Genomic DNA, 26,169 nt, shown 5'->3' with positions numbered 1-26,169 from the left:
AACGAGTTTACCGTGTTTTACTAAGAGTGTAGGTACCTACCAGAGACATGTCATAACAAGATCGCTTATTATATTTTGAATGAAGTTAAAGTTTTGTTTTGCTGCGCCGCCGTATGCAATTTGGTGTATCTGATATAAAACTGGCAAGCCAAAATCGGAGAGCGAGAGGGAGATTCCAGCACGGTCTTTGGCTTCGCACGGGCGCCCATCGAGATTTGATGCCCCTGATCTTCTGTCCTAGATTGAGGCGTTTCCCTGTACGGCCTAACAAATTTTTAATTAGCACTACAAACATGGGCCCCGCAAAGATTTTCCGCCCGGAGCCTCGCAGAGGCTAAGACCGCCCCTGACCTCGAGTATATATGTATGACCAACGTAGCAAACTTGTATCATAAATGTGACATTTTCTATGAAAAGGGACCTTATTGTCGGTGGCGCTTAACGATGCTCCCATATTATAAACAACGCTGCGCTACGCAGTGCGGCGTAAGCGCCATCGACAATAAGGTCCCTTTTCATAGATAATGTCGCAAATCATAATCTAGGTACTATGTTTTACTAAAACAAGGAAGTTGAAAGACAGATTGTACTTTATTTAATTATATACTACTTAGATATAATATGTGATAGGTACTACTTAGAGTAAAATAGGTTAGTAAATATAAGCTACTATTACATAATAATATTAATAATAAATCACATTGTTCAATATTTTACGAGTAAAATAATAGTAATGACAATTGTAAGTACCTAAGTATAATTATCTTGTATGTACTAAACAATACTAAATGGTTTAGGCCATAAATATTTTCAGTGCAATCGGATTCAAGCTTTTCCTCATCATGATGGCATCGAGTCGGGGTGAAAAGACTTCGTTACCTACAACGCTATATGTCACAAGGCGGATCCCTTTGTTTGACATAATTATTGAAAGTCATAATGTAATGATAGTCATATTATCATTAGTCATAACTCTGAAACCGTTAACTTTTCAGGAATTTCCTTAGATTATCCTATAGATAGGTTAGGTTAGGTTTGACAATCCTGAAAAGTTACGCGTTTCTGAGAAAAACCAAATTATGACTAACGAAAATGCGGACAAACAATACATTATGACTTAAAACTTTATGGGAAACAATAGAGACCCGTCACATAGTGACGTCAGCGATAGTAATCGCTGAGTCTTCGGGGACCAGTATAAAAAGTGGAAGAGCAGCGTGCGGGACACGTCGACGACACATTAGCGACACGCGAGCCACGCTCAATAGCGTTATGATGAGGTCACAAGGCTGATAGCGACCGTGGAGTCGCCGGGGTGCAGCGCGAGCGGCGAGCGCGGGTCGGGGCGGAAGGGGCGCGTGCGCGGCGGCGCGCGGGGCGCGGGCGACACGCGCACCACACGCAGCAGACGCGCGATGCAGCACTTCATCTGGATCATCGCGAATCTTTTACCTGTGGACAGCAGACAGCCACATGGAAAAAGATTCAAATTTCAAAACTTCTACAAGTATGCTGCAAGGTTCACAAAAAATAGTACAAGAAAAATTACAATTCAGATTCCAAAATTAACTAACAAAAATTTGTGTTGTTATGTAATATGAACTAACCGATGCAGACGCGGGGCCCATCCCCAAACGGCATGTAGACGCCGGGCGGCGGCGCTGGGCCGCTCCAACGCTCGGGATTAAATGAGCCGGCCGACTGGAAGAACTGTAACAATACCAAGAAAATTGAGTAAACACACAAAGTCGGATCAAGCTAACAGTGCATGGCAATGGCAAAGACAAAGTGTGACAATGTCATCATTCATCATTTTGTAATGATATTCTTCTAATCGGTGAAAGTTCAGATCAAAAGAAAGCAAACTTTTATAGCTACGTCTTTCTAATAAGGTCAATACGGGTAAGTGCATGTGGCATAGGGCCAAGTGTGGCTGGTCTTCACATTGGGACCTGTTTACACATTGACTAGTGTTTATTGCGAATTCACCTTTGCTACCTACTTGCGTTTAGTGGTAGGTGAGAGTCTCCGATCATTTTGGAGGAGCATTAGAAAAAAAAAAAACTATTGACCTTACATAAATGTGTTGTTTATTCGCTAGTTTTGCTATTACTTAGCGATATACGTATAGTTATGTTATGTCAGCCAGATCTGTATAGTAGATGTCCCTGGCAGACAAATGTGTCAATGTATGGTGGGAGTTAGACTTAGATACATTGACAAATTTTTCCACCAATCATATCTGCCAAACAGATTTGACAAACACATATCTATTACTTACAGTATAATATACTTCACATTACCTGCTCATCTCTCTGTATGGCAAGAGTAGGAAACAGCACCACTGTGCCCTTCTCGATAATGTGTCCAGTTTCTGGGATGACGTAGTCTCTGGTACACATCCGCTGGATGTTAGGGAAGGGCGGGTAGAGTCTCAATGTCTCTGCAACAAGCAAGAAAATACATTCAGTGTCTTTTTAACTACCATCTACCATCCAGCGGGATAACTGGGGACAAAAGGGTAACTTCAAACTTTTTTTTCTCTGAACAAATCTATTTAGTTGAAAATTTTACCCTAAGACTGATAAATCCTGATTCATAGTTTGTAAACAGCTGTGAGACACGTTCATATAATTGGGAAATATTTCCTTTAATGTTACCCCTCCTGAGCCCACTTATCCCACTTTCCGTAGTGTACCGTTAGGGCTTCGGTTTTGGACTCATTAAGACAACTGGTTTTCAGGACAATACATTATAAGGTGATATTAGTAATACGTTCTCGCTCACTGTAATTATTCTACAATCGCCAGCCTCACCTTGTATAACCATATCCATATACGTCAATTCCTGCAGCATATCATACGTCATCTCCCTCTCTCCCACCACGTCCAGTATCTCCTGTCTCAATTTTTCCTGGATGTCTGGATGGGCAGCCAACTCCAGGAGCAGGAAAGCGAGGGTTGCAGACGTAGTCTCGAAACCGCCGAGGAATATTATGAAGGCGTTGGCTGATATGACCATGTCCGCTGCGAAAAAAAAAAAACTACAAAAGCGGGTTCTTATTGAATATTATGTACACCCGACATTGGATCTATGACATACTTGACCTATGACTTGACAGCTCATGAATGACAGTTGCTGTATTTCTCTATCTGAGTGACTTAGATACTTGTCAAAAACATCTACATATATCTATAAGGACGGGCCTTACGGGCAGTAAGAATGATGCTAGTTCAATGGTGTTTCTCATGAAGCCAATCGTGCAGTTTAACGCAACTAGTTGCGAGTTGCGAGCAATCGCGCGCGTGATGCTAACTCATCGACCAATCACGTTGTGGCGTTAGACTGCACGATTGGCTCGAAATTCGTGTGCGTCACCGCTGTACTGGCCCCATTCTTACTGCCGTAAGACCCGTCCTTAGATATATGTCAAAGGCCAACAATCTGTAGTATAGTAGTAGCTCGTTAACGTGTTTTAGGTGTTTTATCAATCTAGACTTTTTATTCTTTTATTACACTTTTTTTTTTATCGTTTGTCATCCGCCACCAACGTCTTGAATAGGTAGCGTATATTGTGCAATGCAGGTTTTCAGTTGTTGACGTTACACGTTGTATATTCAATAAAGACGACTTTTTACAATTTCGTTTCTGTCGGACAAAAAAAGTTCGCACCGTCAGCATCAAATAAATACTGAAAATCAAGTAGCCAAATATAACTTTAGAAGTATGTCGGGGTTCTATATGGTAGCTAGGGTGACCTATTTGGTGTGGAATAATAATGAATTTTTATATTGACTCCGTTTATTAGAATAACCAAGTTGATTGTAGGTACAATGGCCTGGAGCGAGAATTGTGTCAGTGGCGTCCCGTTGCTCCGCAAAGCTTTTGGCTAGTCAGCTCATATCGCGGTGCAAGCGCACTTGAATATGAGCTGACATAGCTAAACTGTTCAACACAGCCATATTCCTAATATGGTAACTAACATATATTGACTTTGACTGCTACTATAATTTTGGCCACTGTGGCTATAAGCTGTTTGTTACTACTATATACGATTGTCACACCTACTATAAAACTGGTACAACACTTGGAATTGTATCTGTCTTATTATCGTAAAATGGACATTGACATACTTTTCCCCCTATACTCTATCCCCCTTATTCATAAACGTCTACTAAACTTGACAAGCCGCTAATAATCGTTTGTCCCTTTTCGACGTATTGGTATGATGGAAAGGGACAAACAATTATTAGCGGCTTGTCAGCTTTAGTAGAATAATGGGGTATTTCTTTAGGCCACGTAAAGCGGTTATCACACTGAAGTTGGTTGCGTAAGTTTTGACTTACGCTACGGCACTTACTGATTTCTACGTGATCTTCATCCTTGTCCGCCCGGTTGTTGTTTTTGTCGTCGTTCCGAAGAGCCATCATCATGTCTATGAAGTCACCCCGCTTATCTGGCACGCCTGTAAAATATATTCATACTTATATTACAAAGGCGAAAGTATTTTTTGTCTACATCCAGAGCCGGCACTGCGAATAACAAGACTCATGTAAAGCGCGCAAAAAAACCCGTATATTTGATATAATTTTTAATGTACGGACACGGACTTTAATTTTTGAGCTACATAAATATACCGTTATAATGTACAGCATTGACAACTTAATAAGCTTGAACCCTAAATGGCTGAACAATAAGCCTGTGACCGTTTATAGTTAGTCCCGGAAAGGGACATGGGTACTTTTTTTTAATTCACACCGTAAGGTAGGGAATAATCACACAGACCATATCCCACGCTGTCTCAAATGCGAGCGGAGCTAGCCCGGAGAATCCCGGAGCATTCCAACAGAATGAACTTTCGCTAAAGATTTTCATTTGCTTCCCATATTTTCGTTGCCCATTAAGTCAAATTTCAAGACAATGATAAAGCTTTAAATCGAGCCGGTGATAAATAATGATAATAGTTAGTTTTACCGGGCATTTTCCGTAAATCGACAACCATTGTGCCTATTTGGCGTGAAATAATTATAGTATCGGTAATGATTCGAGCATGCGGAAGTCGAAATTTAAGCGGATTTTTAACGAATATGGATGCTGATGAATTTCCGCAACAATTAACCTTGCTAGTGCTAGTGTAACATACCATTCTCTCGGTCCCTCAATACGCTCGTGACTATGTTGTAGAAGAAATCGTGCGTCTTCTGTGGGATTATCTTCAGTCTGAAGAACATGCAGAACGCGGGCCAGAACTGCCTCATGGTCCTGGAAATGAGGCGAGAGGGTTTAGATTTGAGGTGAGACAGCAGTTTTACACTAGGTCGACCTGGGCGACTTAATCTTAGGGGATACTTGGTGTCTTAAATTATAAAGTTACATTAAATTTAACATAGTTCTAAAATATCAGTTCTATCTCTACTGCGTTATCAAAATCAGAACATTATAGGGGAACGTGCATGAACTGTAGACGGCAGCACACAAGCTCCCTATTTATTGGCGCGAAGCATTATGTCAAGTTTCCATTTTCAGACTTAAGCCAATAGATGGCAGACTCTACTATTCAAATAACCGGCCAAGAGCATGTCGGGCCACGCTCAGTGTAGGGTTCCGTAGTTACTCTTCCGTCACAATAAGCTAAACTGGAGCTTAAAGTATAGTAAATTGTTAACCAAGGGATGAAACGCTACCTTTCACCTGAGTTAAACAAATAGGCAAATTTGCATAATCAGTACCTAATTAAAATAAGGCTTTCTACTATGAAGGGAAAACTTTTTGCGATAACTCAAAAACAGCTAAACTGATCATGTCCGCTATAGTTTTCATTTAATGTCTTTCTTAAGTTCTACTTCCACGATTTTTTTCATATTTTTTGGACCTATGGTTCAAAAGTTAGAGGGGGGAGACACATTTTTTTTTCTTTCGGATCGATTATCTCCGAACATATTCACTTTATCAAAAAATGTTTCTTGAAACCCCTATTAGTTTTGAAAGACCTTTCCAACGATACCCCATACACTAGGGTTGAAGCGAAAAAAAAATTTCACCCCCACTTTACGTGTAGGGGAGGTACCCTAAAAAAAATTAAATTTTTAGATTTTATTGTACGACTTTGTCGGCTTTATTGATTTATATATCCATGCCAAATTTCAGCTTTCTAGCACTAACGACCACGGAGCAAAGCCTCGGACAGACAGACAGACAGACAGACAGACGGACATGGCGAAACTATAAGGGTTCCGTTTTATGCCATTTGGCTACGGAAACCTAAAAAGAGCCAGCGTGAAGTGTAGGAGGCAGCACCTGCTTAGAAGCGTGAATTGTTTTAGACAAATTAATTAGCCATCTTGAGGCCCTTCTCGAGGGAGTCTATCGATTCGAATCCTGGTTATTTGACTTTCGCTCGAGAGAAAAAAAATCACAAGTACCTTAAACATGTGTAATAAAAATATGAAAAATGCTTCTAAAAATCGGCAATATCATGGTTGAGGGAAGTTATCGATTTTTTTTATTATTAAAACATTAAAATTAAAAATATATATATCCGCGATCCCGGGCATGCACATCTATCTCGCTTACGCTCAGTGAGAGTGGGAGAAGAACACTAACTTAATGGGCCTTAAGAAATAAATAAAATTGGGGAACTACTTGTAACTTAGAAGAAGCAAGTATCGCCTCTTACCCCCTTATTCATATTGGTATGATGGAAAGGGACAAACGATTATTAGCGGCATCGTAACTTTAGTACACATTTATGAATAAGGGGGTTAATGTTTAAAAGCAATCTAAATATCCCCATAGTATTCTCTTAATAAACACTCCTTTTGTTTGTTTTTGTTTCTCTTCAAATGCATCAAGCGGAAGCTCACTATATAACAGGGCTCAAAAGAATACCCACTGCTAAAATAAACAAATAGGTAGATTCGAAAAGCTAAAATGTGAATTTAGTTTCAGATTGAAGATTTAACTTTAATGACGAAAAAAAAGATACTATAAACAAATACATGAAAACATTAATAGTATTTTATACAATCGTGATATAATAGAGAGCTTTTCAGTCGAGTACCGTGTTTAAGCCACGAAGCTTGTTAAGTTGCCTAATGAAGGTACGAGATTCGCGCGTGTATAATATATATAAAAAATAAAAATAATTCAGCCTATATACGTCCCACTGCTGGGCACAGGCCTCCTCTCATGCACGAGAGGGCTTAGGCTATAGTCCCCACGCTAGCCCTATGCGGATTGGGGACTTCACATACACCTTTGAATTTCTTCGCAGATGTATGCAGGTTTCCTCACGATGTTTTCCTTCACCGAAAAGCTAAATATCAAATGATATTTCGTACATAAGTTCCGAAAAACTCATTGGTACGAGCCAGGATTTGAACCCGCGACCTCCGGATCGAAAGTCGGACGTCATATCCACTCGGCCACCACCGCTTATATATTATTCATCAAATAGTCGCGCGTTGGTGTCTTTTCTTCTTCAATTATAGTTGGCTACAGCGTTTGCCTATAAATATTTTAGTTGAGTTGGGAGCCCATACATGAAAAGTACTCAATTACAGTTTGATATAGGTACGAAATCTTAATTAAACAATTACAGACAACGAATAGAAAAATATATTTACTTCTCAAATAGATTGAACGGCGTCATCTCATAAAACGCATGTAACGCCACAGCAAACGGGTCCTTCTCATCGTCCATGACGTGACTCTTGACGCCGAACGCACAAGGCACTATGGCGTCCGCCGTATAGCCACCAAGGAGACGCTCTGAGTCCACCACGGAGTTACAGTGCAGCGTTGTGACGCGCTTGATGAACTCTTGTGCCGTGTTCTCTATTATTGGGAACATGCCTTTTAGTTTGTTAGGTCTGGAAAGATAAAAAGGTCGTTATTACACACAGTAGGTGAATTAAGTGATGCACGGGATTATTAGGCGTCCATTTAATTTGATTCCCATCGGCTTTTCCTGTTTTGCGACAGCTCAGTACGTATACGTAACTAATCCTATAAGCCTCAGAGAAAAAGCAAACAAAACCAGCTCCAACTGATTCCGCCGTCACTGCTAACATTTATACCATCCCTCTTTTTGACTAGGCAGGTACAGTCAACTGTACGGAAATGGTAGAGTCAGATATCAGACCAAGCTTAAGTTGGCAGCTATTTTGATTTTTGATAGCCCAGCTTAGACAGTGCAAATGCTAAGTAAACGTCATAATTTCATAGAAGTTTGTCGTTTAAAATAACACTTGCACTGTCTGGGCTATCAAAATCGTTGCCAACTTAGCTTGGTCTAATTCTACCCCTGCATTAAATTTCTATGCCCGTACGATTTTGGTGCTGATAGAAAAGGTAAGTAGCTGAAAAATAGCCGTTACAAAGATACTTCGTACACACACAATGAAGGTGAATTTAAGATTGAGGGCGAATTCAAGTTTATTTATACCACAAGGGTACCTGCATACTCTCCCGCCTTCCTGCAGAAACCAGAAACCTCTTATTGAGATCGTTAGTTACTAGCATATATTATGCTTATTGTTGATGGTGGCAGACCGCTGTACTCACGAGAATATAGGCGATATCTTAGCCCTCAGCCGGCGCCATTCCTGTCCTCGTAGAAACAGCACAGACCCCGCTAGGGGATCCACTTCCTCATTGAAGAAGAAACCGCGGTCCACGAAGTGCGAGAAGTCGGTCACGCATATACGACGTATGAGGGATGTGTCCAGGATAACCAGGGTTCTTTGGAAAAACTGGTGGGTGCCTGGAATACACAATGATCAGTTCATATCAAAAACGGCAATAATAGAGGACCTTCAGGTTATTTTCACATCAAAAGGATATATATCTGAATGATGTTTTGTTATCATTCGCCCGTGCTGTGCGTTCGCCAGGCGCGGATACAAGATTTGGCTTAGGGGGGGGGGGCATTTTGAGAAAATCATATATTTTTGCACAGAAAATAAGGTAAAAAAAAATTACTCAATTTAGTAATGTGAGAGCCAGGGTTTTAGGGGGGGGGCATTGCCCCTATGCCCCCCCCCCTTGTATCCGCGCCTGGCGTTCGCTCGCGCCAATACAACGTGCGGACAAGTACAGGCGAAATATATGCCCGAATGATAAGTGAATGACTGTATATAGATATTATTTTGATGTCAAATGTACGTTCGGTTTGGCCTCCTACCAGTAGGAAATTCGAACGTACATTATTCACCGGTTCGCGACTGCTCCGAGCAGTGGCATTGTAATTGTATTGGGAAGGAAAACACAACTTGTGACGTCACATTACCCCTTTGCATGTTCAGCAAAAGTTTTTGAGGAAACATCTATTTGTGTTTTGAACCGCGCTAACCTAACCTTTATAACTTGAACTGAACAATTCCAAAAACTATGAATGTAGGTCGAATATCTACCTAGGTAGATTAGGACCTTTATTACTAAATGGCATAAGCCTACTTATTTATAACCCCCGACGCAAAGAGAGGGATGTTATTTGTTTAACGCCAATGTCTGTCTGTCTGTGCCATCGTAGCTCTGCAATGGGCCGATTTCGATGAGGTTTTTTTACGAGAAAGCGAGTTTTCTTGGGATGGTTCTTAGCAATATTTCATAGCTAAGAATAATAGCATAAAATCATCAAAATGATGTAAGGCATAATTTGTCTTAAAATGGATTTTATTGGCATATAGATATAGTGTAGGGAGTTTTTGAATTTTTTGAGTAGAGGTCCATCAAATCGATAGCTCTTATTAAGGTATTGGCCCGTGTTGGTTTAAAAAAAATGCAAACCTCAAGAGTCAAGACTTCCTTCGAGACCACCAACAGAATGTCGTTCTCGAAACGTTGGCAAAAACGTTGTAGGTAATTTTAAGACTTAACTAATTAATTATAAGCGATTATATCCTGTTTACTGAAGTCTATGGACTATGAACACTTGCAAATCCAGGGGTGTCACACTCACAAGCGCTTTGTCGACCTTAAAATGTAAAGGTAATAATCCCTTTTTGAAGAACCCCACGAAGAATCTATAATATAATCCGCCGGGAAACTTCGAGAAATTATAATTGGTAATACCAATTATTACCTGCTGTCTAGTTGTACAATCAATCGCAATAGAGCTTATCGAATAAAAAAAAACTTCCGCAGTTAGCTCGTTCGCGCGAACAAATTTCTCTTTAACTGCACAATATTTGACGTGTACCGTGGTTTAAGGGTGTGAGGAATGAGGATTTAAAACACCCTGCCGATGGCGACCGGTTCGGAAGTAAATAGTGATAGCAATATTAGCAATTAAGACGAAAGTGGCGGACCTGCGCGAAATCACCTTTTTCATTTTTTTCGATTTTTAGGGTTCCGTAGCCAAATGGCAAAAAACGGAACCCTTATAGATTCGTCATGTCCGTCTGTCTGTCCGATTCTGTCACAGCCACTTTTTTCCGAAACTATAAAAGCTATACTGTTCAAACTTGGTAAGTAGATGTATTCTATGAACCGCATTATGATGTTTACACAAAAATAGAAAAAAAACAATAAATTTTGGGGGCTCCCCATACTTAGAACTGAAACTCAAAAAAACTTTTTTCATCAAACCCATACGTGTGGGGTATCTATGGATAGGTCTTTAAAAATGATATTGAGGTTTCTAATATAATTTTTTTCTAAACTGAATAGTTTGCGCGAGAGACACTTCCAAAGTGGTAAAAAGCGTGTCCCCCCCCCGTAACTTCTAAAATAACAGAATGAAAATCTAAAAAAAATATATGATATACATTGCCATTCAAACTTCCACCGAAAATTGGTTCGAACGAGATCTAGTAAGTAGTTTTTTTTAATACGTCATAAAAATAAAAAATATTTTTTTTTTTTCATCAAACCCATACGTGTGGGGTATCTAGGGATAGGTCTTCAAAAATGATATGTAGGTTTCTAATATCATTTTTTTTCTAAACTGAATAGTTTGCGCGAAAGACACTTCCAAAGTGAAAAAATGTGTGTCCCCCCTGTAACTTCTAAAATAACAGAATGAAATATCTAAAAAAAATATATGTTATACATTACCATACAAACTTCCACCGAAAATTGGTTTGAACCAGATCTAGTAAGTAGTTTTTTTTAATACGTTTAAATGGTACGGAACCCTTCATGGGCGAGTCCGACTCGCACTTGGCCGCTTTTTTTAATTATGTAGAAATTAACAGCATTTTTAAAATTTGTATGAAATCTGTTTTTTGCTCCTAATTTTCATAATAATACAAAAGTCGAAAAAAAGTCAAAAGTAGGGGCATAGCTGTGGGTGATATACACCTAATTGCGTCAAAACATTTTCAATATTGAATATCTAACAGAGGAAAACGAGGATTACGTTTGTATGAAAAGGTGATTTCGCGCAGGTCCGCCACTTTCGTCTTAATTGCTAATATTGCTATGGTTAATATACATCAAATTATGTAAAAATATTTACCAAAATATCAATATCCAGAGAGGAAAATGGGCACCACGTTTGTATGGAGAATCGGCCATCCTCTTTCCTCTTAAGTGGCCGTGACCCTATCACCCTAGTTCCCGAAAACTGGACCAGCGCAGCGCAGTCGCAGACCTCTATGACGTTATTTTTTCATAAACTGGTCCAGCGCAGTACCTCTATGACGTTAATTATTCATAAACTGGACCAGCGCAGTACCTCTACGACGTTATTTATTCATAAACTGGACGAGCGCAGTACCCCTATGACGTTATTTATTCATAAACTGGACCAGCGCAGTACCCCTATGACGTTATTTATTCATAAACGCGCTACAAGTCTAGCTCAATTTTATTTGTAAGAAAGTGACAAAACATACATTAACTAATAATGAAGACACGTATTTTATAAATAAGGGGTAAGACTCTACACCCTAGAACTAATAGCAAAATTCCTAAACTCGTAGTTTTGACTTATCTATTTTTAAGGGACAATTAAAACACGTATTTTATAAATAAATGGTAAGACTAAAAATACAGCGGATTTAAGATTTTCACACAAAACTTGTTTTTGCTCTATTTCATTTGTTTTATAAGGTGGAGCCTTGGACTAAAAATACTGGGTGGAGCAATATAAACTAATTTCAGCCATAGATATACCTAATGTCATTGTATGTGCAAAGTTTCATTACAATCGAATACGTAGGTAAACATTTCAACATCCTTTTGTATGAGAAGGTGAAATTCGACTGAGATTGAGTCTATTCATTATGTAAATCAATAGTCGGACCAAGCCAACTCTACATGACATGACATTCTTCATTTGCAATGACAAATCTTGGCAATGTCATCATTAATGTCTAATTTGTATGAAAATATAAACGTCATATTTTCAAATTGACACTGCCTCACTTTGTTCCATTCAAGTCGGTGCAAAGTTAGTTTATAAATCGTATCATTCACGACGACGCGTGCCATGACTCGTATTTTGACAGATCTGCGCGTCATCGTGGACGACACGAACTATAGACGAACTCTACCGACCTTGCCACCTTTAACACCAATGAGCCTACGGAAAGTAATAGATACCAACAAATACCAGAAAAAACTTACCCAAAAACCTTAGATGTCTATATTTATTATAGATCTTAAGGAAGCAGATTCCTCCCTGCTCCCTAAAGAGGACCACAGATAATATATGGCCGACGAGAGGCCAAGCAGGGGGTGAAAATATCCCTCTGTCCGACCAATAGTCATGATCATATGTCAGCAGACACAACAATCCAGACAACCATACACCACACGCGAATATATACCATAATACCACATTGTTAAACGTCCACTCTTGCAAACACCAGGACAAAATCACTAATAACTGCACAGATGAACGTTTAAAACCAAACATTTTGTTTTTTCTTTCTATTTCATTAACTGGAAATAATCTTTTTCCATTTTGTATTTCTAGTTTATTAAGTGATCCACAAATGAAGTAAAAACTGCTTGCCACTCTTTAAATACTTCAGTAATTCGTTATTCCATTATGTTTAAAATCTGTATTACTAATGCACTGCACTCACTGCAATCCGGCTAAAAGTCCATTGACCGTGAACTCAAATAAAAAAAAACAATTGTTACTAAACTTTAATAGACATTAAAAAGAAAAAAAAAAAAAACAAATTTCGAGCAACTTCAAGCCGCTGATCGCACCGCGAAAAAAGACCGTGATTTTCGCAAATTCAACAGTCAAATTCGAATTTGGAATGATGTCATGGCGGCTGCCGACGAGTTTGTGCTCAAAAGCCGAATGAGTTAACAAATGCTAGCGCAATGCGATGCTGTAACAGAGAAAGTCCAACAGAGACGCAATAGGATCTAATGTTACCGGCATATCTCTCGGCCTCTATTCTATGCTTTAGTAAACAATTGAACGCTGAACGTTCAGGATCTCTAAGTAATCGCAATTATTGGATGAGCAAATATTATGAGACAATTTACAGTTACACAAGTAGACCTAGTTCCACAACAATACGTTCAACAAGGCTTGTTGCCTTCTATACAAAAGTATCTGCCCCCTCTATACAAAAGTTTCTGCCACCCTCTACTTACAAAAAAGAATCTGCCAGTTGTGTCACACTGCATCCCTACTAAGGCACTAATTTATAAATGCGTACTTAAGTAACAATATCTGTCTGTCTATCTGTTACATGTGTACGCTGCTAAACCGATTTAGATGAAATTTGGTATGGAGATAGTTTGAGGCCCGAGATATAGGATAGTTCTTATCAATAATCATCATCATCATCCGACGCAGACGAAGTCGCGGACAGTACCTAGTAGTTAACATGCACATAATCTCTTTTTGAGCCAATTTCTTTCCTCGCCATACCATCTAATCCGCAGACCTATCTCAATAAAAGCACATAGGTACATTCGAAATTTTTCAAGTCCGTCTCTGCGGAGGGTCCTATTCTTACGCCACAAGGTCCGGTCATCTTAACCCGAATTGCACAAACTGTTTGCACTACACACCATTGATAGACAGCGCATGACGGCGCGTAGCGTCTGCCCGTAGTACAATGCTAATCAAGTAATCACCATGCTGCAGTCTATTTTGAATCTTAAGAGGCCGCTTTAAGGTTTCTTCTTTAATCAGCAGACTTCTATTATGAGTCTGTAATTTAATACGAGAATAAATACAGTGGTAAACGTGCGTATATAGCCAACTTATTGGACGCAATCCTGGGAATAGCATTTACTACCATTATCATATATCGGATATCGGCCCTATATATCATAATTTATTCCAGTTAGATGTCGATAATGGTTAAATTAAAATAAAATAAAGTACCTAATTGGGCCCTAGATTTGGGTCTTAAGTCACCGTTCCAAGGTTTCTTTTTGAATGAGTAGACAAAGACATATCAATTATGAGATTGTAATTGATACAAGTATATGCAGGTACTCCCGGGTGTAATCCCGGATAGCATGGCATAATTCATTCCAGTCAGAGGTCAATGCACAATGGTACTAAAATAGAAATAAATATTACTTAAAAATATTACTTTTCAAGATATTATGCACAAGTAAACGGTAGGTACTACAGCTAGCTAGGCTAGGTACTACCTACTTAATAATATTGCAATGTTCGCCCATCATTGCAAAGATGTAGAATTTGGATATCCCACTTAGAGTTTCAAGCCTAATAAATGTAAATTACCTACTTACATAACTACACAAATATGTACATTTTTAATGAAATTTATTGACTCATAATGGAATGTGCATCTCATAAAATACGGCGTTGCGCAAACAAAATATTTTCGGGGGGGGGGAGCTCAACATTATCTTGATATCTATATATGTCATTTAAACTACTAGGCCTAAGTTTGGTATCGGTTTAAGTCCTCTTCACGCTACAATCGCTAAACCAATTTAGTTAAGATTTGGTTATAAGATAATAGGGACTAAAAGTCCCGGGGAAGAACATGGGATAAAAGTAGTTTTAACAAATAAAAAAACCCTTAAAAGAGAATAGGTGTAAAATCGGGTGTAGGTTTGTATGGGGAAGCAATAACCGCTTAACCAATTTAGTTTAAATCTACGTCTACATCCTTGATTTAGTTGAAAATGATACCAAACTTGACTTAGAACCTAAACTTGCCCGGACATAGACCTAGATATACAAATTTTTTATTCAACATCACATGAAATGGCAGAGTTAACGGACAGTGACATTTAATACAAATAAGCCTTAAACTTTTACTTAAAAACTAAGAAATTGAGTTGTATATATAAGGGAGAAATATTCATGAGTGTTAAAAAGGAGCTTGCCTCAGCATAGTGTTGCAGTGTATTTACTACAACGCTGGTTTTCAGGCAGACCCTTGATATCCCTTACTCGCTGTTAGTCGGAAACTAAATGACATCGCCGACCAACGCTGATAGCTTAGTTAGCGTCACATTATTGGTATTCTTGCGTTCGCAGTCCGTACCTCCATTTTATCGGTCATAATCATACAAACAAATTAAGAGGAATCGGCGAGTCAAATTGGCGTTTGCGTCCACACCGCCTGATTTGATCAGACAATTTAAGTAATTATGTAGATTGGCGAATAAATTTTCCCGCCCGCCTGGATGGGCCGTAACCGTAACACCTCATAAACACTGGAGTTTCTCGCCGGGAATCGCATACAAAATCCAACTGGCTAACGGCAATTGATCGCACATCTTTTATTTTATTAGGGTCAGTTAAGTAGGTACTTACTAATACAAACTTATTGGCACATACTTCTTAAATTGAGAAAGTCAAGAGCGCTACATTTTCTAGGTCACAAATCTCTATTGCGAGTATGGATCGGTGGTCAGTCAAAGCCGGTGAATGGTTCCGTTGAGCGCAGTTACTTTCGACTTTATCCCATTCGGATAAGGTCTGAGATCGGTTGTATGTTGAAACGTGTTCGGAAACACGTGCTAAAGGTTCACGTGAATACTTTGATTAGAGTATTGAGACATAGTTGTATTGCCAAAGATGAAGGATGGGAGTAGAAAAATCTTCTTCGATGGTGCTAACTTTCGTTCATTTGAGCGGGATAGAGTCGGACCAAGCTAACTCTACAAAGTGTGGCATTCAAGGCTGGGAACCGGTTTTTAAAATACCGGTAAATACCGGTTTATTTCGGTTTTCCTTTGAACTTTTATAAGAACGCAATCGTTTGAAGAACTTTATTGTAATGATTGAGGAATGTAGGATGAAAGGCTTCGGTTAATTTGTTAGACATTTTTACCAATAATATATACTAATCTATGGCTATAAATACTAATCTATGATTTTTACTATTATGTAAGCTACATGACAATGACGTGTATTTTTCTTTCTCTATATCCTTCTCTATAGCAAATGTCATGTAAAGGATGTGGTACTTAGATGTTATACCTAAATCTATTTCGGAAAGCATGGGCGTATCTTGTTAGAGAGAACACGATCCATCAATCGTTAATGATCAGGACATTTAATTAAAGACATTCAACATATCCAACTCAGTCTTTACTGGACAAGACTGAATACAAATCATAATATAGGTAGCACTATTTATATTTCTCACACTGTGCAAACTAGTGGGTTAGATCCAGGAACCACCACAGACGTCATATATGTTCTCTCGTTCCTTCTCGTCTAAAGATTTATTGCCATTATATTATAGTCAGTCAGACAAGTTTGTCAGTAGAAAAAAGCGCTAATTTCTAATTCTAATCTAATTCTATGGGACGATAACCCTTCGCGTCTACATTTTTTCTACTGACGGAAAGGTTTTATTGTAGTTTTAAAACAGCTCTAAAATGAACATCTGTACGAGAATACCAAAATATATCGTTTAATAATTCGATTATTTATAAAACAAATAATCACATTTATCTACCGATTAGCGATTAGGTATTTTAATTAAGAATTACTAGTGGATTAACCTCATAATCCTCGATTAGATCAGATAGCGCATGACGTTTTTGATACATTATCGAATTATAATTAATATAGTGATATTAGTGATAGTTTAATTAACACTTCAGTCGCGCTTTAGTTGGACATCAAGATGAAACTCGCTATAGTTCTGCTTTGTGTTGTTGCCGCCGTTCAGGTAAGATTATTGTAGCTATAGTATAAAATCATATATCGGCAAATAAACCATAGGTATGCCGAATTTTAATATAGTTTTTGTAAAAGTGTACTAGTTGGACATATATCTGTATGTACCTACTGTTTAATCCCCTATATAATTATATAAATATTTTTTGGGCTCGACGTAGTAAATGATACCTACCTGCCTAAAATATTTATTGATTTATTAATCACACGACACATTTTCCTCCATTCTTCAAAAAAGAAAACGATAGGAAGTCCAACACCAAAGCCAACTTTTTAAAGTAGATACGTGCCTTAGTAAAATACCCTTCGATTCCCTTAACTTTGCGACGTCTACATACTATAAAATGTATATGACCCAATTGCTATTATTAAAATACGGAAACAGTCTGGATGTTCTGGTTCCGATTAAACATTTCAGAGTAATGCGCCGGTGGGCCAATACCTGCCTCATGTCATGTTATAATTATAAGTGTTATAACAGAGCGCTGGCCGAATTCTGAAAACCCAGCGACCTTGTGTAGAGGCGCTAGTAACAGTCGTGAATTATCGCTTTGCTAAATGGGTCAGACAGCTCAAATAGAGTGTAAACCAGTGCTCGATATACTAATGTCAATAGTTGACACTGCTATTAAATTTAATAACTGAAGTTTAAGGGTGACATGGACTGGGCCAGTGAAAAGCTCTCTCGGACATAGTTAATAGAATTAGGCGTTACTTTACGGAAATCCATATTAAATAAAAACAAAAAATATTACTTTGCTTATCCGCGAAAAGATGCTTTGCTTTTCGCGGATAAGCAAAATAATATTTTTTGTTTTTATTCTCTCGGACATCTACATATATTACCGGCCCAGATATTATACCGAATCACTTTATTTAGTATCGGTTCTTAGGTTGTTCGTTCATGTTATTATTTAGGCTAGCTAGGGGAGGTGTCCAGGACGAGGGATTACTGACAAATATAACTGCGGGGAAACAACAGATTAAGTGATGTCAGACATGTAGCAAAGGCAGTGCTTAGATAACTGGTTGATTGAGCATATGTGTTATCGCATTATTATCCGTGTAAGCACACATTAGCTCAGCAATTAGGTATGTTGTAATAGGTATACAAATTTAAACTAATTTTCTCAGGTTATTCAGAGGTTAAAATTGACGACGGGCGGATAATTTGCCATCCTATAAGACACAAGATCAGGGGGCATACCACTTCTTACATATTCGAGCTATAGAGAGGCAGATAAAGAAGTTTCGTTTTTCGAGGTAGGGCCTCAGGCATTGGAGCATTCAAGCAAGCGTACCTTCAACTAAAAATCACATCGGTTGCATCCTGGAGAGGCCCGGGATCTTGGAAACTTAATCCCAACAATGGGTACAGGCCTTTGTTAACGAAGGCATCTCCTATCTAACCTTTAAATCCACAAAGTATCATTGGGATCACTCTAACATTTCGCCCATAAGTTCCAAGAAAACCCATTGGTACGACCTGGCTTCGAACTCGAACCCGTGATCTCCGCCTATCAATCATTAGGCCATCAGCGCTCATTAATGATAAGATTGATAAGTAATAGCAGACTAATGTAAAGTTTATTGTTTCAGGCCCGCAGCACCGCCGTTAAAGGTAAACATAAAAGGCTGGTTTTGCTAATGGTAAATTCCTAACGTGGAAAATTAGTGCTTACTTTAAAAGCGCACATTGCGCATAAAATAAACCTTAAAGTACTTACAAGGAACTCTTGAAATATCGTCCTCCGCATCTTAAGGGCAACATCAACGGCATTGCAAGCCGCCGCTATAAGTCGATGTGCAGTGACAAAACTGAGAAGCAGTTAAAACCCTTCAAATTTTCTCAAAGGATTTCTAGGACACTGAAAGGTTTAACATGACTATAAAGATAACTTATCAACCAGGAACAGCATTGGATCCCAACTTGATTTAATATATATACTCCCTATTATTTCGTCGTATAAATTTTTTCATTTAATGATTTCGATCTCATTATGTAAGTATTGGCTTGCAATAATATTTTTTTACTTACGTAAGCTAAAATAGTAAGAGTGAGTTTTGTAGAACAATGAATTACTATCGCAATATGTCCTGCAGTGGGACACCACCAGCAGTCGTTGGCCGCTCTGGGCGAGAAACCATGGGTGGTCCACCTCCGCCTGGCCATTTCCACCAGCGGCTTCCTGGAGTCTTGCACCGGCGCTCTTATTGATAGCAGCTGGGTTCTCACCACCGCGCACTGTGTAAGAGAGTAAGTGTCATTGTAACTAATCCGTTCGAGGACATCCAATGGTAAACCACCTGCAGACACTAGCTGCTCTAGGCGAAATATTTTTCCCCGATTTCAGCGTTGAACCATGTCAACTCAATACATAGTATACATACACAACATATTCAATACCAAACTAAATAGTCGAAAAAGCCCAAACTTGGTATGTTGGAAACGTTTTAATTTAAATCAAGTGACTGAAATGTAATGATGTAAAAGCCCTTTCATCTTGATACCAAACATGATAGATTTCAGAACATTTTTTTATTTTTTCTATACAAAAAAAGATGACGTCATAACTCCTCTCCTTTTTTAGTGTCTAAAAATCAATCGTTCCTATTTTCATGCTTTTAACACCATTTGCAGCTTTTTTTGCGTACCGCTAGCACTAAATATGTCGATTAATGTGCGACGTTTTATACAGACATAAATCAATAATGAACTTTTCCACAGTGTCCGTTTCATCTGGCTCCGCTTCGGCGCCGTGGAGGTGATCCGTCCCGAGCTGGTGCTGGAGTCTACCAATGTGATCCGCAACGACGACTGGAACCCGCTGACCCAAGAGAATAACATCGCTCTGATCAATGTTAACCGCGTCATCGACCTCACCTGTAAGTGTCCATCGTTAATTGACAATTCTTAAACCTTATTAAAACATAAAGTCTTTTTATACAATAAAGTCATCGGCGATTGGCTGGTACACACCTGATGGAAAGTGAAGATTGAGCCTAAGAAGGAGCTCACAGCTCACCGGTTCAGTAATCTTATTCACTTGCTCTAAAGAGACCTACCGATTAGTTACCAGGAGTATTGCTGTTACTCGTAGCATAGTTGGTGCCCTACATATAAGCATCCATTTTCTGTACTTTTTAGAGCTATTAGCTAGTCGTCTGGTGGATATAGTCATGGCGTATACTAAAGCTGGGGCACTTACTGTACCAATAGATGTATTCCCATTTGTCCACGCTCCACGTGACCGCGCCATACATGAGGCGGGGTCAGATAGTATTCTGAATTGCATTTATTCCCATCTGTGCCCGGCGCGGAATGGGAATAAACCTATCTACATCCTACAACCTCAGTGACGACCGACCTGCGACCGCAGCGTTCGGAGGTGCCGCGTTGCGTTGAGCGTTCAAGGGATTTGAGAAGCCACTGAGACCAATCCAATCGTATATTTTAGCATTTGTTTAACACATTCACTGCCAAGAACACGTATGTGTGTTCATTTTATAGGAAATGGCGCGCTTGGCGCTGTTCGTCGCAGCTCGAGCGTCCACTCAATTTGCATTCTAGGCCGGCACGGATAGGATTGTCGCGTATTTGGGTCATACAGATTTAAAAGTATTAGTTAACTCATTCACGTTTTTCCTGTAGACATACAGGAGATATATTTATTCAGTAGGTACTTGAGCTAAAATAAGAAAAAACGCGATACTTACAGAAGAATCCAGATGGGACCATTTTCTAAAATATGTTTTAAAAAAATCCGCAATTTCCGAACTTCGCGGTTATAGCCCTGCTGTACCGGATAGGTAAATATAGTTGTTTGTTTCCAGCGAACATCGACGTGATCCCTCTGCCCGCCGCTAACAGCGGCCTACCCGACCGTGCCAACTACTGCGCCTACGGAGAGTCCAGCCCCGACAGTAAGTTACATTTTTGTTACCAAACGGGATGAGAAAATGGACAAGGAGGAAAATAAGACACTTCATCCAATTGCGTATGTTGACATGTTTACAATATTAGTAATCGTCAATAGTATGTTGATATGTTTAATCGTTTGTTACACGCGTGTTTTTCCCCTTGATAAGCATTGGAAAAAGGGAAAACCGGTGGTGGCCGAATGGATCTGACGTCCGACATTCAATCCGGAGATCCAGAAGTTATGTTAAAATCCTGACTCGTGCCACTGAAATCGTCGAACCTTGTTAGGGGACAGCGGGGTTAATCGTGCCGGGGGTAAGTGGTTCCGATGGGAATAGGAACGCAAGTAAACGCAAGAAAAGCCAGGAGCCAGGACCCTATGCGGTTGCAGGAGCCGTTTTAGTTGCTTTCATTATATTAGAATAGTAGTTATGGGAAATATATAAAAATCGACGGCACACCGCACAACTATTAACCCCACGGAAAAGCAGTTTTTACTTTGGATTTTTTAAATAACTGTTGATAGTACACAAAAATAATCACATATTTCGACGTACGGTACGGTACGTACCGAGATTAAATTTGTTGACGGATAAGTTAGGGATTGAAACGACGGAACAACCAGCCCCATAGCGGGGTTAGTTAAATTGTTCTTCCGAACTCTTAAAAAAAAATCTGGTAAGAAAACTGTTTAACGATGCGCAAAAAAATATCACTATTCAGAAACGCAAATAATCATTCTTTAGCACAATCCATATCTTATTCACACTCTTTTCATAGATCAATTTTTTATATTATGAAAATTGGCACGTTTGACCCCACTTTCCCTTACGGAATATAATTTGATTCTGGTATTTACCACTAGCTTTTCGGTGAAGGAAAACATCGTGAGAAAATCTGCATGCATCAACGAAGAAATTCAAAGGTGTATGTGTAGTCCCCAATAGTCCAAGCCCTCTCGCGTATCACGCGAGGTTTTTTCGGCTACTTTTGACCCCCTCCTCCCCCTTGGTGATATTTGCCTATTTGGTGAGGTTCTTGGCGAAATAAAGACGACTTTCTTGGCTGACCGTACATGAAACTGTCAGCGTCATATATCTAATTGTTATAATATAAGTATGATTCCATTTTTTTTACTTTTAATATGTCCCAAACTTTGTCCTGATGTCACTCCGCATACGTTAATATTTATAAAATGTTTAATACCATTATGCATCCACAGCCGCTGGTGAATTCCTCCGCTGCTGGGACGTGACCATCGTCGCCGAAAACCAGCAAGCCGTCATCTATGAAGGCGAAGATATCTCCGCTACCGAGGTACCTACTACTTAACACCTACTACTCTCTCATTAAGCATTCGCTCCATCAAAGAGAATTTGGAATCCAGGAAAAACTCAAAAAGTGGCGCCATCTTACCGGGCATAACCCAAAGTTTTAGACGCCATCGCTCGAAATGATGCCGCCATACCTTTGGCCTTTGATCTATTAAATGGCGCCACTTTATGATTTTCAACAAATTTAACACATATCAGTGAAAGGATAAGGATCAAAGTCAAATGGCGTTCTAAAAGTTTTAATCATGTTTCGAAAGATGGCAGTAAATTTACTGTGGCTACAAAGACAATGGGTTGACAATCCACCTCTATTTCAAAATTTTCTTTGGCTCCATACATAACTCTCTTTTCTCTGTGACTCTTTTTAGGGTTCCGTAGCCAAATGGCAAAGGTTCCGTAGCCAAATGGCAAAAAACGAAACCCTTATAGATTCGTCATATCCGTCTGTCTGTCCGATTATGTCACAGCCACTTTTTTCCGAAACTATAAGAGCTATACTGTTCAAACTTGGTAAGTAGATGTATTCTATGAACCGCATTAAGATTTTTACACATAAATAGAAAAAAACCAGTAAATTTTGGGGGTTCTCCATAATTAGAACTGAAACTCAAAAAATCTTTTTTCACCAAACCCATACGTGTGGGGTATCTATGGATAGGTCTTTAAAAATGATATTGAGGTTTCTAATATCATTTTTTTCTAAACTGAATAGTTTGCGTGAGAGACACTTCCAAAGTGAAAAAATGTGCCCCCCCCCCCCTGTAACTTCTAAAATAACAGAATGAAAAATCTAAAAAAAATATATGATATACATTACCATGCAAACTTCCACCGAAAATTGGTTTGAACGAGATCTAGTAAGTAGTTTTTTTTAATACATACGTCATAAAATTAAAAAAAAAATTTTTTTTCATAAAACCCATACGTGTGGGGTATCTATGGATAGTTCTTCAAAAATGATATTTAGGTTTCTAATATCATTTTTTTCTAAACTTAATAGTTTGCGTGAGACACTCTTCCAAAGTGAAAAAATGTGTCCCCCCCCCCCCCCTGTAACTTCTAAAATAACAGAATGAAAAATCAAAAAAAAATATATGATATACATTACCATGCAAACTTCCACCGAAAATCGGTTTGAACGAGATCTAGTAAGTAGTTTTTTTTAATACGTCATAAAATTAAAAAAAAAAAAAATTTTTTTTCATCAAACCCATACGTGTGGGGTATCTATGGATAGGTCTTCAAAAATGATATTAAGGTTTCTAATATCATTTTTTTCTAAACTGAATAGTTTGCGCGAGAGACACTTCCGAAGTGAAAAAATGTGTTTCCCCCCCCCCCCCCCCCCCTGTAACTTCTTAAATAACAGAATGAAAATCTAAAAAAAAATATATGATATACATTACCATGCAAACTTCCACTGAAAATTGGTTTGAACGAGATCTAGTAATTAGTTTTTTTAATACGTCTTAAATGGTACGGAACCCTTCATGGGCGAGTCCGACTCGCACTTGGCCGCTTTTTTCTGTGTTAAATGATCCTCATTCTCCTGAATACCTTAAGTCTCTATTTCAATACTACGGCGTTACCCGGGACCGTCAACTTCGCTCTTCCGGCAATATTTAACACCATTCTGTCTCTGTCTCTATCTATCCATCTTCACCGCACTTTGGAACGGACTTCCCTACGGCATCAAAAATGCTCAAAATAAGTTTGCATTTAAAAAATCCTTACGTTCTTTCTTTGCTAGCAGAATGAAAAAAATAATGATGTATGGGTAAGCTCTATATGTTTTGTCGTTATTTATGTATATATTATAAGAAATATAAGTATGTATATTTATGTATGTATGTATGGTATGTTATTGTATTATATTTGGTTGTTGTTGTTAAAGTAGCACCGCCCACAATCTCTCTGCTTTGCCTAAAGGTTGACTGGTAGAGAATGCCTCATGGCATTAAGTCCGCCTTTTGTACTATAAGGTTTTCTTTTGTGCAATAAAGATTAAATAAATAAATAAATAACTGACGCCGCCCTAGTGGGTGTGGGACGTCAAAGAGAATATTCCCTCACCAACAACTTCGCACACTTGGTACAAGCCGGGATTTGGACCTCCGGATTGAAAGTCGCAAGTCCTTATCGCAAGGTTGCCAACGCTTCCGCACAAGCATATCTAATCTACCTACGCATACGTGCCTACTAATGTATGAAACCTAATAAGGTACAATTATATGGCTCATATTGTTATAACGTTACAGTTCGACACCGGCGCTCCTGTTGTCGGCGATGGAGTGCTGCTCGGCGTGCTGTCTACGAAGGGCGAATTCCGTGACGAAGCTGGTAAGACAAGTCACTTTACGAGCCGTCTATACGCAGCGTAGGTAAAACGCAACCAAGAAGATATCAACGCCAATCGAAAATCAAATAATGAATCGAAGTGACCACATGATATTTAGTTCTTAAATTATTCCGATACTTTCTTGTAGCTTTTCGATTGGCAAATTCAATAGGAGCACTCCACCAGTGTAGACTCTTCTTTTAATGTCTGTGTTGCAAATGCAAATTTTAATTAAACACTGTTACATTTTAAAGCGAAAAATTTCCTTAGCTTTTAAAATGTTAAAAGATACCCTTACACTCTGATGGAATGCTCCAAGCAGGCCAGTGTTAGGTACTGAGCAGGCCGGTCACTGAGTACTTGCTAAGCAGGCGAGGTGTTCAAATTACACTGAACACAAAAATCATTTTCAACACATCATCCGTTTAGCTACTTCTGCAACAGATAGTAGTCACAGCATTTACATATATATATCTAAGGACGGGCCTTACGGGCAATAATAGAGCCAGTACAGCGGAGTCACGCACACAAATTCGAGCTAACGAAACTAGTTGTGACCAATCGCGCGCGTGACGCGAACTCATCAACCAATCGCGTTGTGGCGTTAGACTGCACGATTGGCTCGATTTCGTTAGTGACACCACTGAACTAGCACCATTTTTAGGTCCCGTAAGGTCCGTCCTTAGATATATGTCAATGAATCACAGGCGGGCCATTTGGTTCAAGAAAATGGAGAATTGGAATTTTGTTTTTTTGTAACCTTTACCTCGTTTTTCCGTAGTATTCATTCGCACCAGCGCCCAAGTGAACTGGATCACCGGCATGACCGGACTAGACTTCAGCCGCGCACCCGCACCCGAGCAGGAACGCCAGGAGGCCCAGGATGTCATCATCGTCAACGACCTCAACTAAGTTGACCTGACGACGTTTAATAAACGATTATGTGTTCCACGAGTTTTTTTTATTTGATTACCGCGTTTTATAGGGAGTTAAAGACAAGAAGAAATCATACTTCTGATTTGTAGAAGATTAGTAGAACCTCGATTATTTGGGACCGAGAGTAGTTCGGATAATCAAAGTGTGGGGTTTATGGGATGTCATCAAACAAAAAAAAAACACCAATTTACCACAAAAACCGTACCTACACAGTTCATTAAAACTTGACGTGCATAATACATAACGTTGTAATGTAAAACACCTAAGAAAATCTAATCGATTAATACATAATATATTTTTTTATTTTAAAAATCGACAATTTTTTATTGACGAACGGTTGCAGCGTTCAGATAATTGAGAGTTCGGATAAACTATGTCAGCGTTTGAATATTAGAGGATTCGGATTATTGAGATTCTACCGTATGACAAAACTGTGTATAGAGTCTGTTCAGATAGAGAAGAATCGTGGAATGTACCGGGCCCCATACATTCCACGACTCTTCTCTTTCCGAACAGACTCTAATCAATTTATCACACA

General features: G+C 39.0%; 2 protein-coding genes across 2 annotated transcripts; one reads left to right on the top strand and one right to left on the bottom strand.

Moving 5' to 3' along the window:
* Window positions 1-1,174: 1,174 nt before the first annotated feature.
* Window positions 1,175-14,541, bottom strand: LOC133526987 (probable cytochrome P450 6a17). The gene is made up of 9 exons (XM_061863874.1): window positions 12,574-14,541; window positions 8,566-8,764; window positions 7,626-7,871; window positions 5,144-5,262; window positions 4,361-4,465; window positions 2,817-3,026; window positions 2,304-2,443; window positions 1,608-1,710; window positions 1,175-1,452 (listed from the first exon to the last, which is right to left on the bottom strand). The coding sequence occupies exons 1-9, from the start codon at window positions 12,863-12,865 to the stop codon at window positions 1,271-1,273; spliced, it is 1,596 nt and encodes a 531-aa protein (XP_061719858.1). The 5' UTR covers window positions 12,866-14,541; the 3' UTR covers window positions 1,175-1,270.
* A 2,443-nt stretch (window positions 14,542-16,984) lies between these two features.
* LOC133527224 (transmembrane protease serine 11D-like) lies at window positions 16,985-25,646 on the top strand. The gene is made up of 8 exons (XM_061864129.1): window positions 16,985-17,093; window positions 18,701-18,722; window positions 19,205-19,358; window positions 19,830-19,987; window positions 20,936-21,025; window positions 22,246-22,340; window positions 24,616-24,697; window positions 25,477-25,646. Exons 1-8 carry the CDS (start codon window positions 17,049-17,051, stop codon window positions 25,605-25,607), a joined length of 777 nt encoding a protein of 258 aa, XP_061720113.1. The 5' UTR covers window positions 16,985-17,048; the 3' UTR covers window positions 25,608-25,646.
* The last annotated feature ends 523 nt before the right edge of the window (window positions 25,647-26,169 follow it).

Source organism: Cydia pomonella, chromosome 17, assembly GCF_033807575.1.
Source record: "Cydia pomonella isolate Wapato2018A chromosome 17, ilCydPomo1, whole genome shotgun sequence".
In the NCBI taxonomy this organism is placed as follows: Eukaryota; Metazoa; Arthropoda; class Insecta; order Lepidoptera; family Tortricidae; genus Cydia; species Cydia pomonella.
This window is presented reverse-complemented; position numbering and strand designations above follow the sequence as displayed.

Coding starts and splice junctions, on each gene's coding strand:
- LOC133527224 (XM_061864129.1), top strand. CDS start 17,049: ATGAAACTCGCTATAGTTCTGCTTTGTGTTGTTGCCGCCGTTCAG. Junction 17,094..18,700: donor GTGTTGTTGCCGCCGTTCAG/GTAAGATTATTG, acceptor TTATTGTTTCAG/GCCCGCAGCACCGCCGTTAA. Junction 22,341..24,615: donor AAGATATCTCCGCTACCGAG/GTACCTACTACT, acceptor ATAACGTTACAG/TTCGACACCGGCGCTCCTGT.
- LOC133526987 (XM_061863874.1), bottom strand. CDS start 12,865: ATGTTTGGTTTTAAACGTTCATCTGTGCAGTTATTAGTGATTTTGTCC. Junction 4,466..5,143: donor ATTGAGGGACCGAGAGAATG/GTATGTTACACT, acceptor TATATTTTACAG/GCGTGCCAGATAAGCGGGGT. Junction 2,444..2,816: donor TATGGATATGGTTATACAAG/GTGAGGCTGGCG, acceptor TGCTTGTTGCAG/AGACATTGAGACTCTACCCG.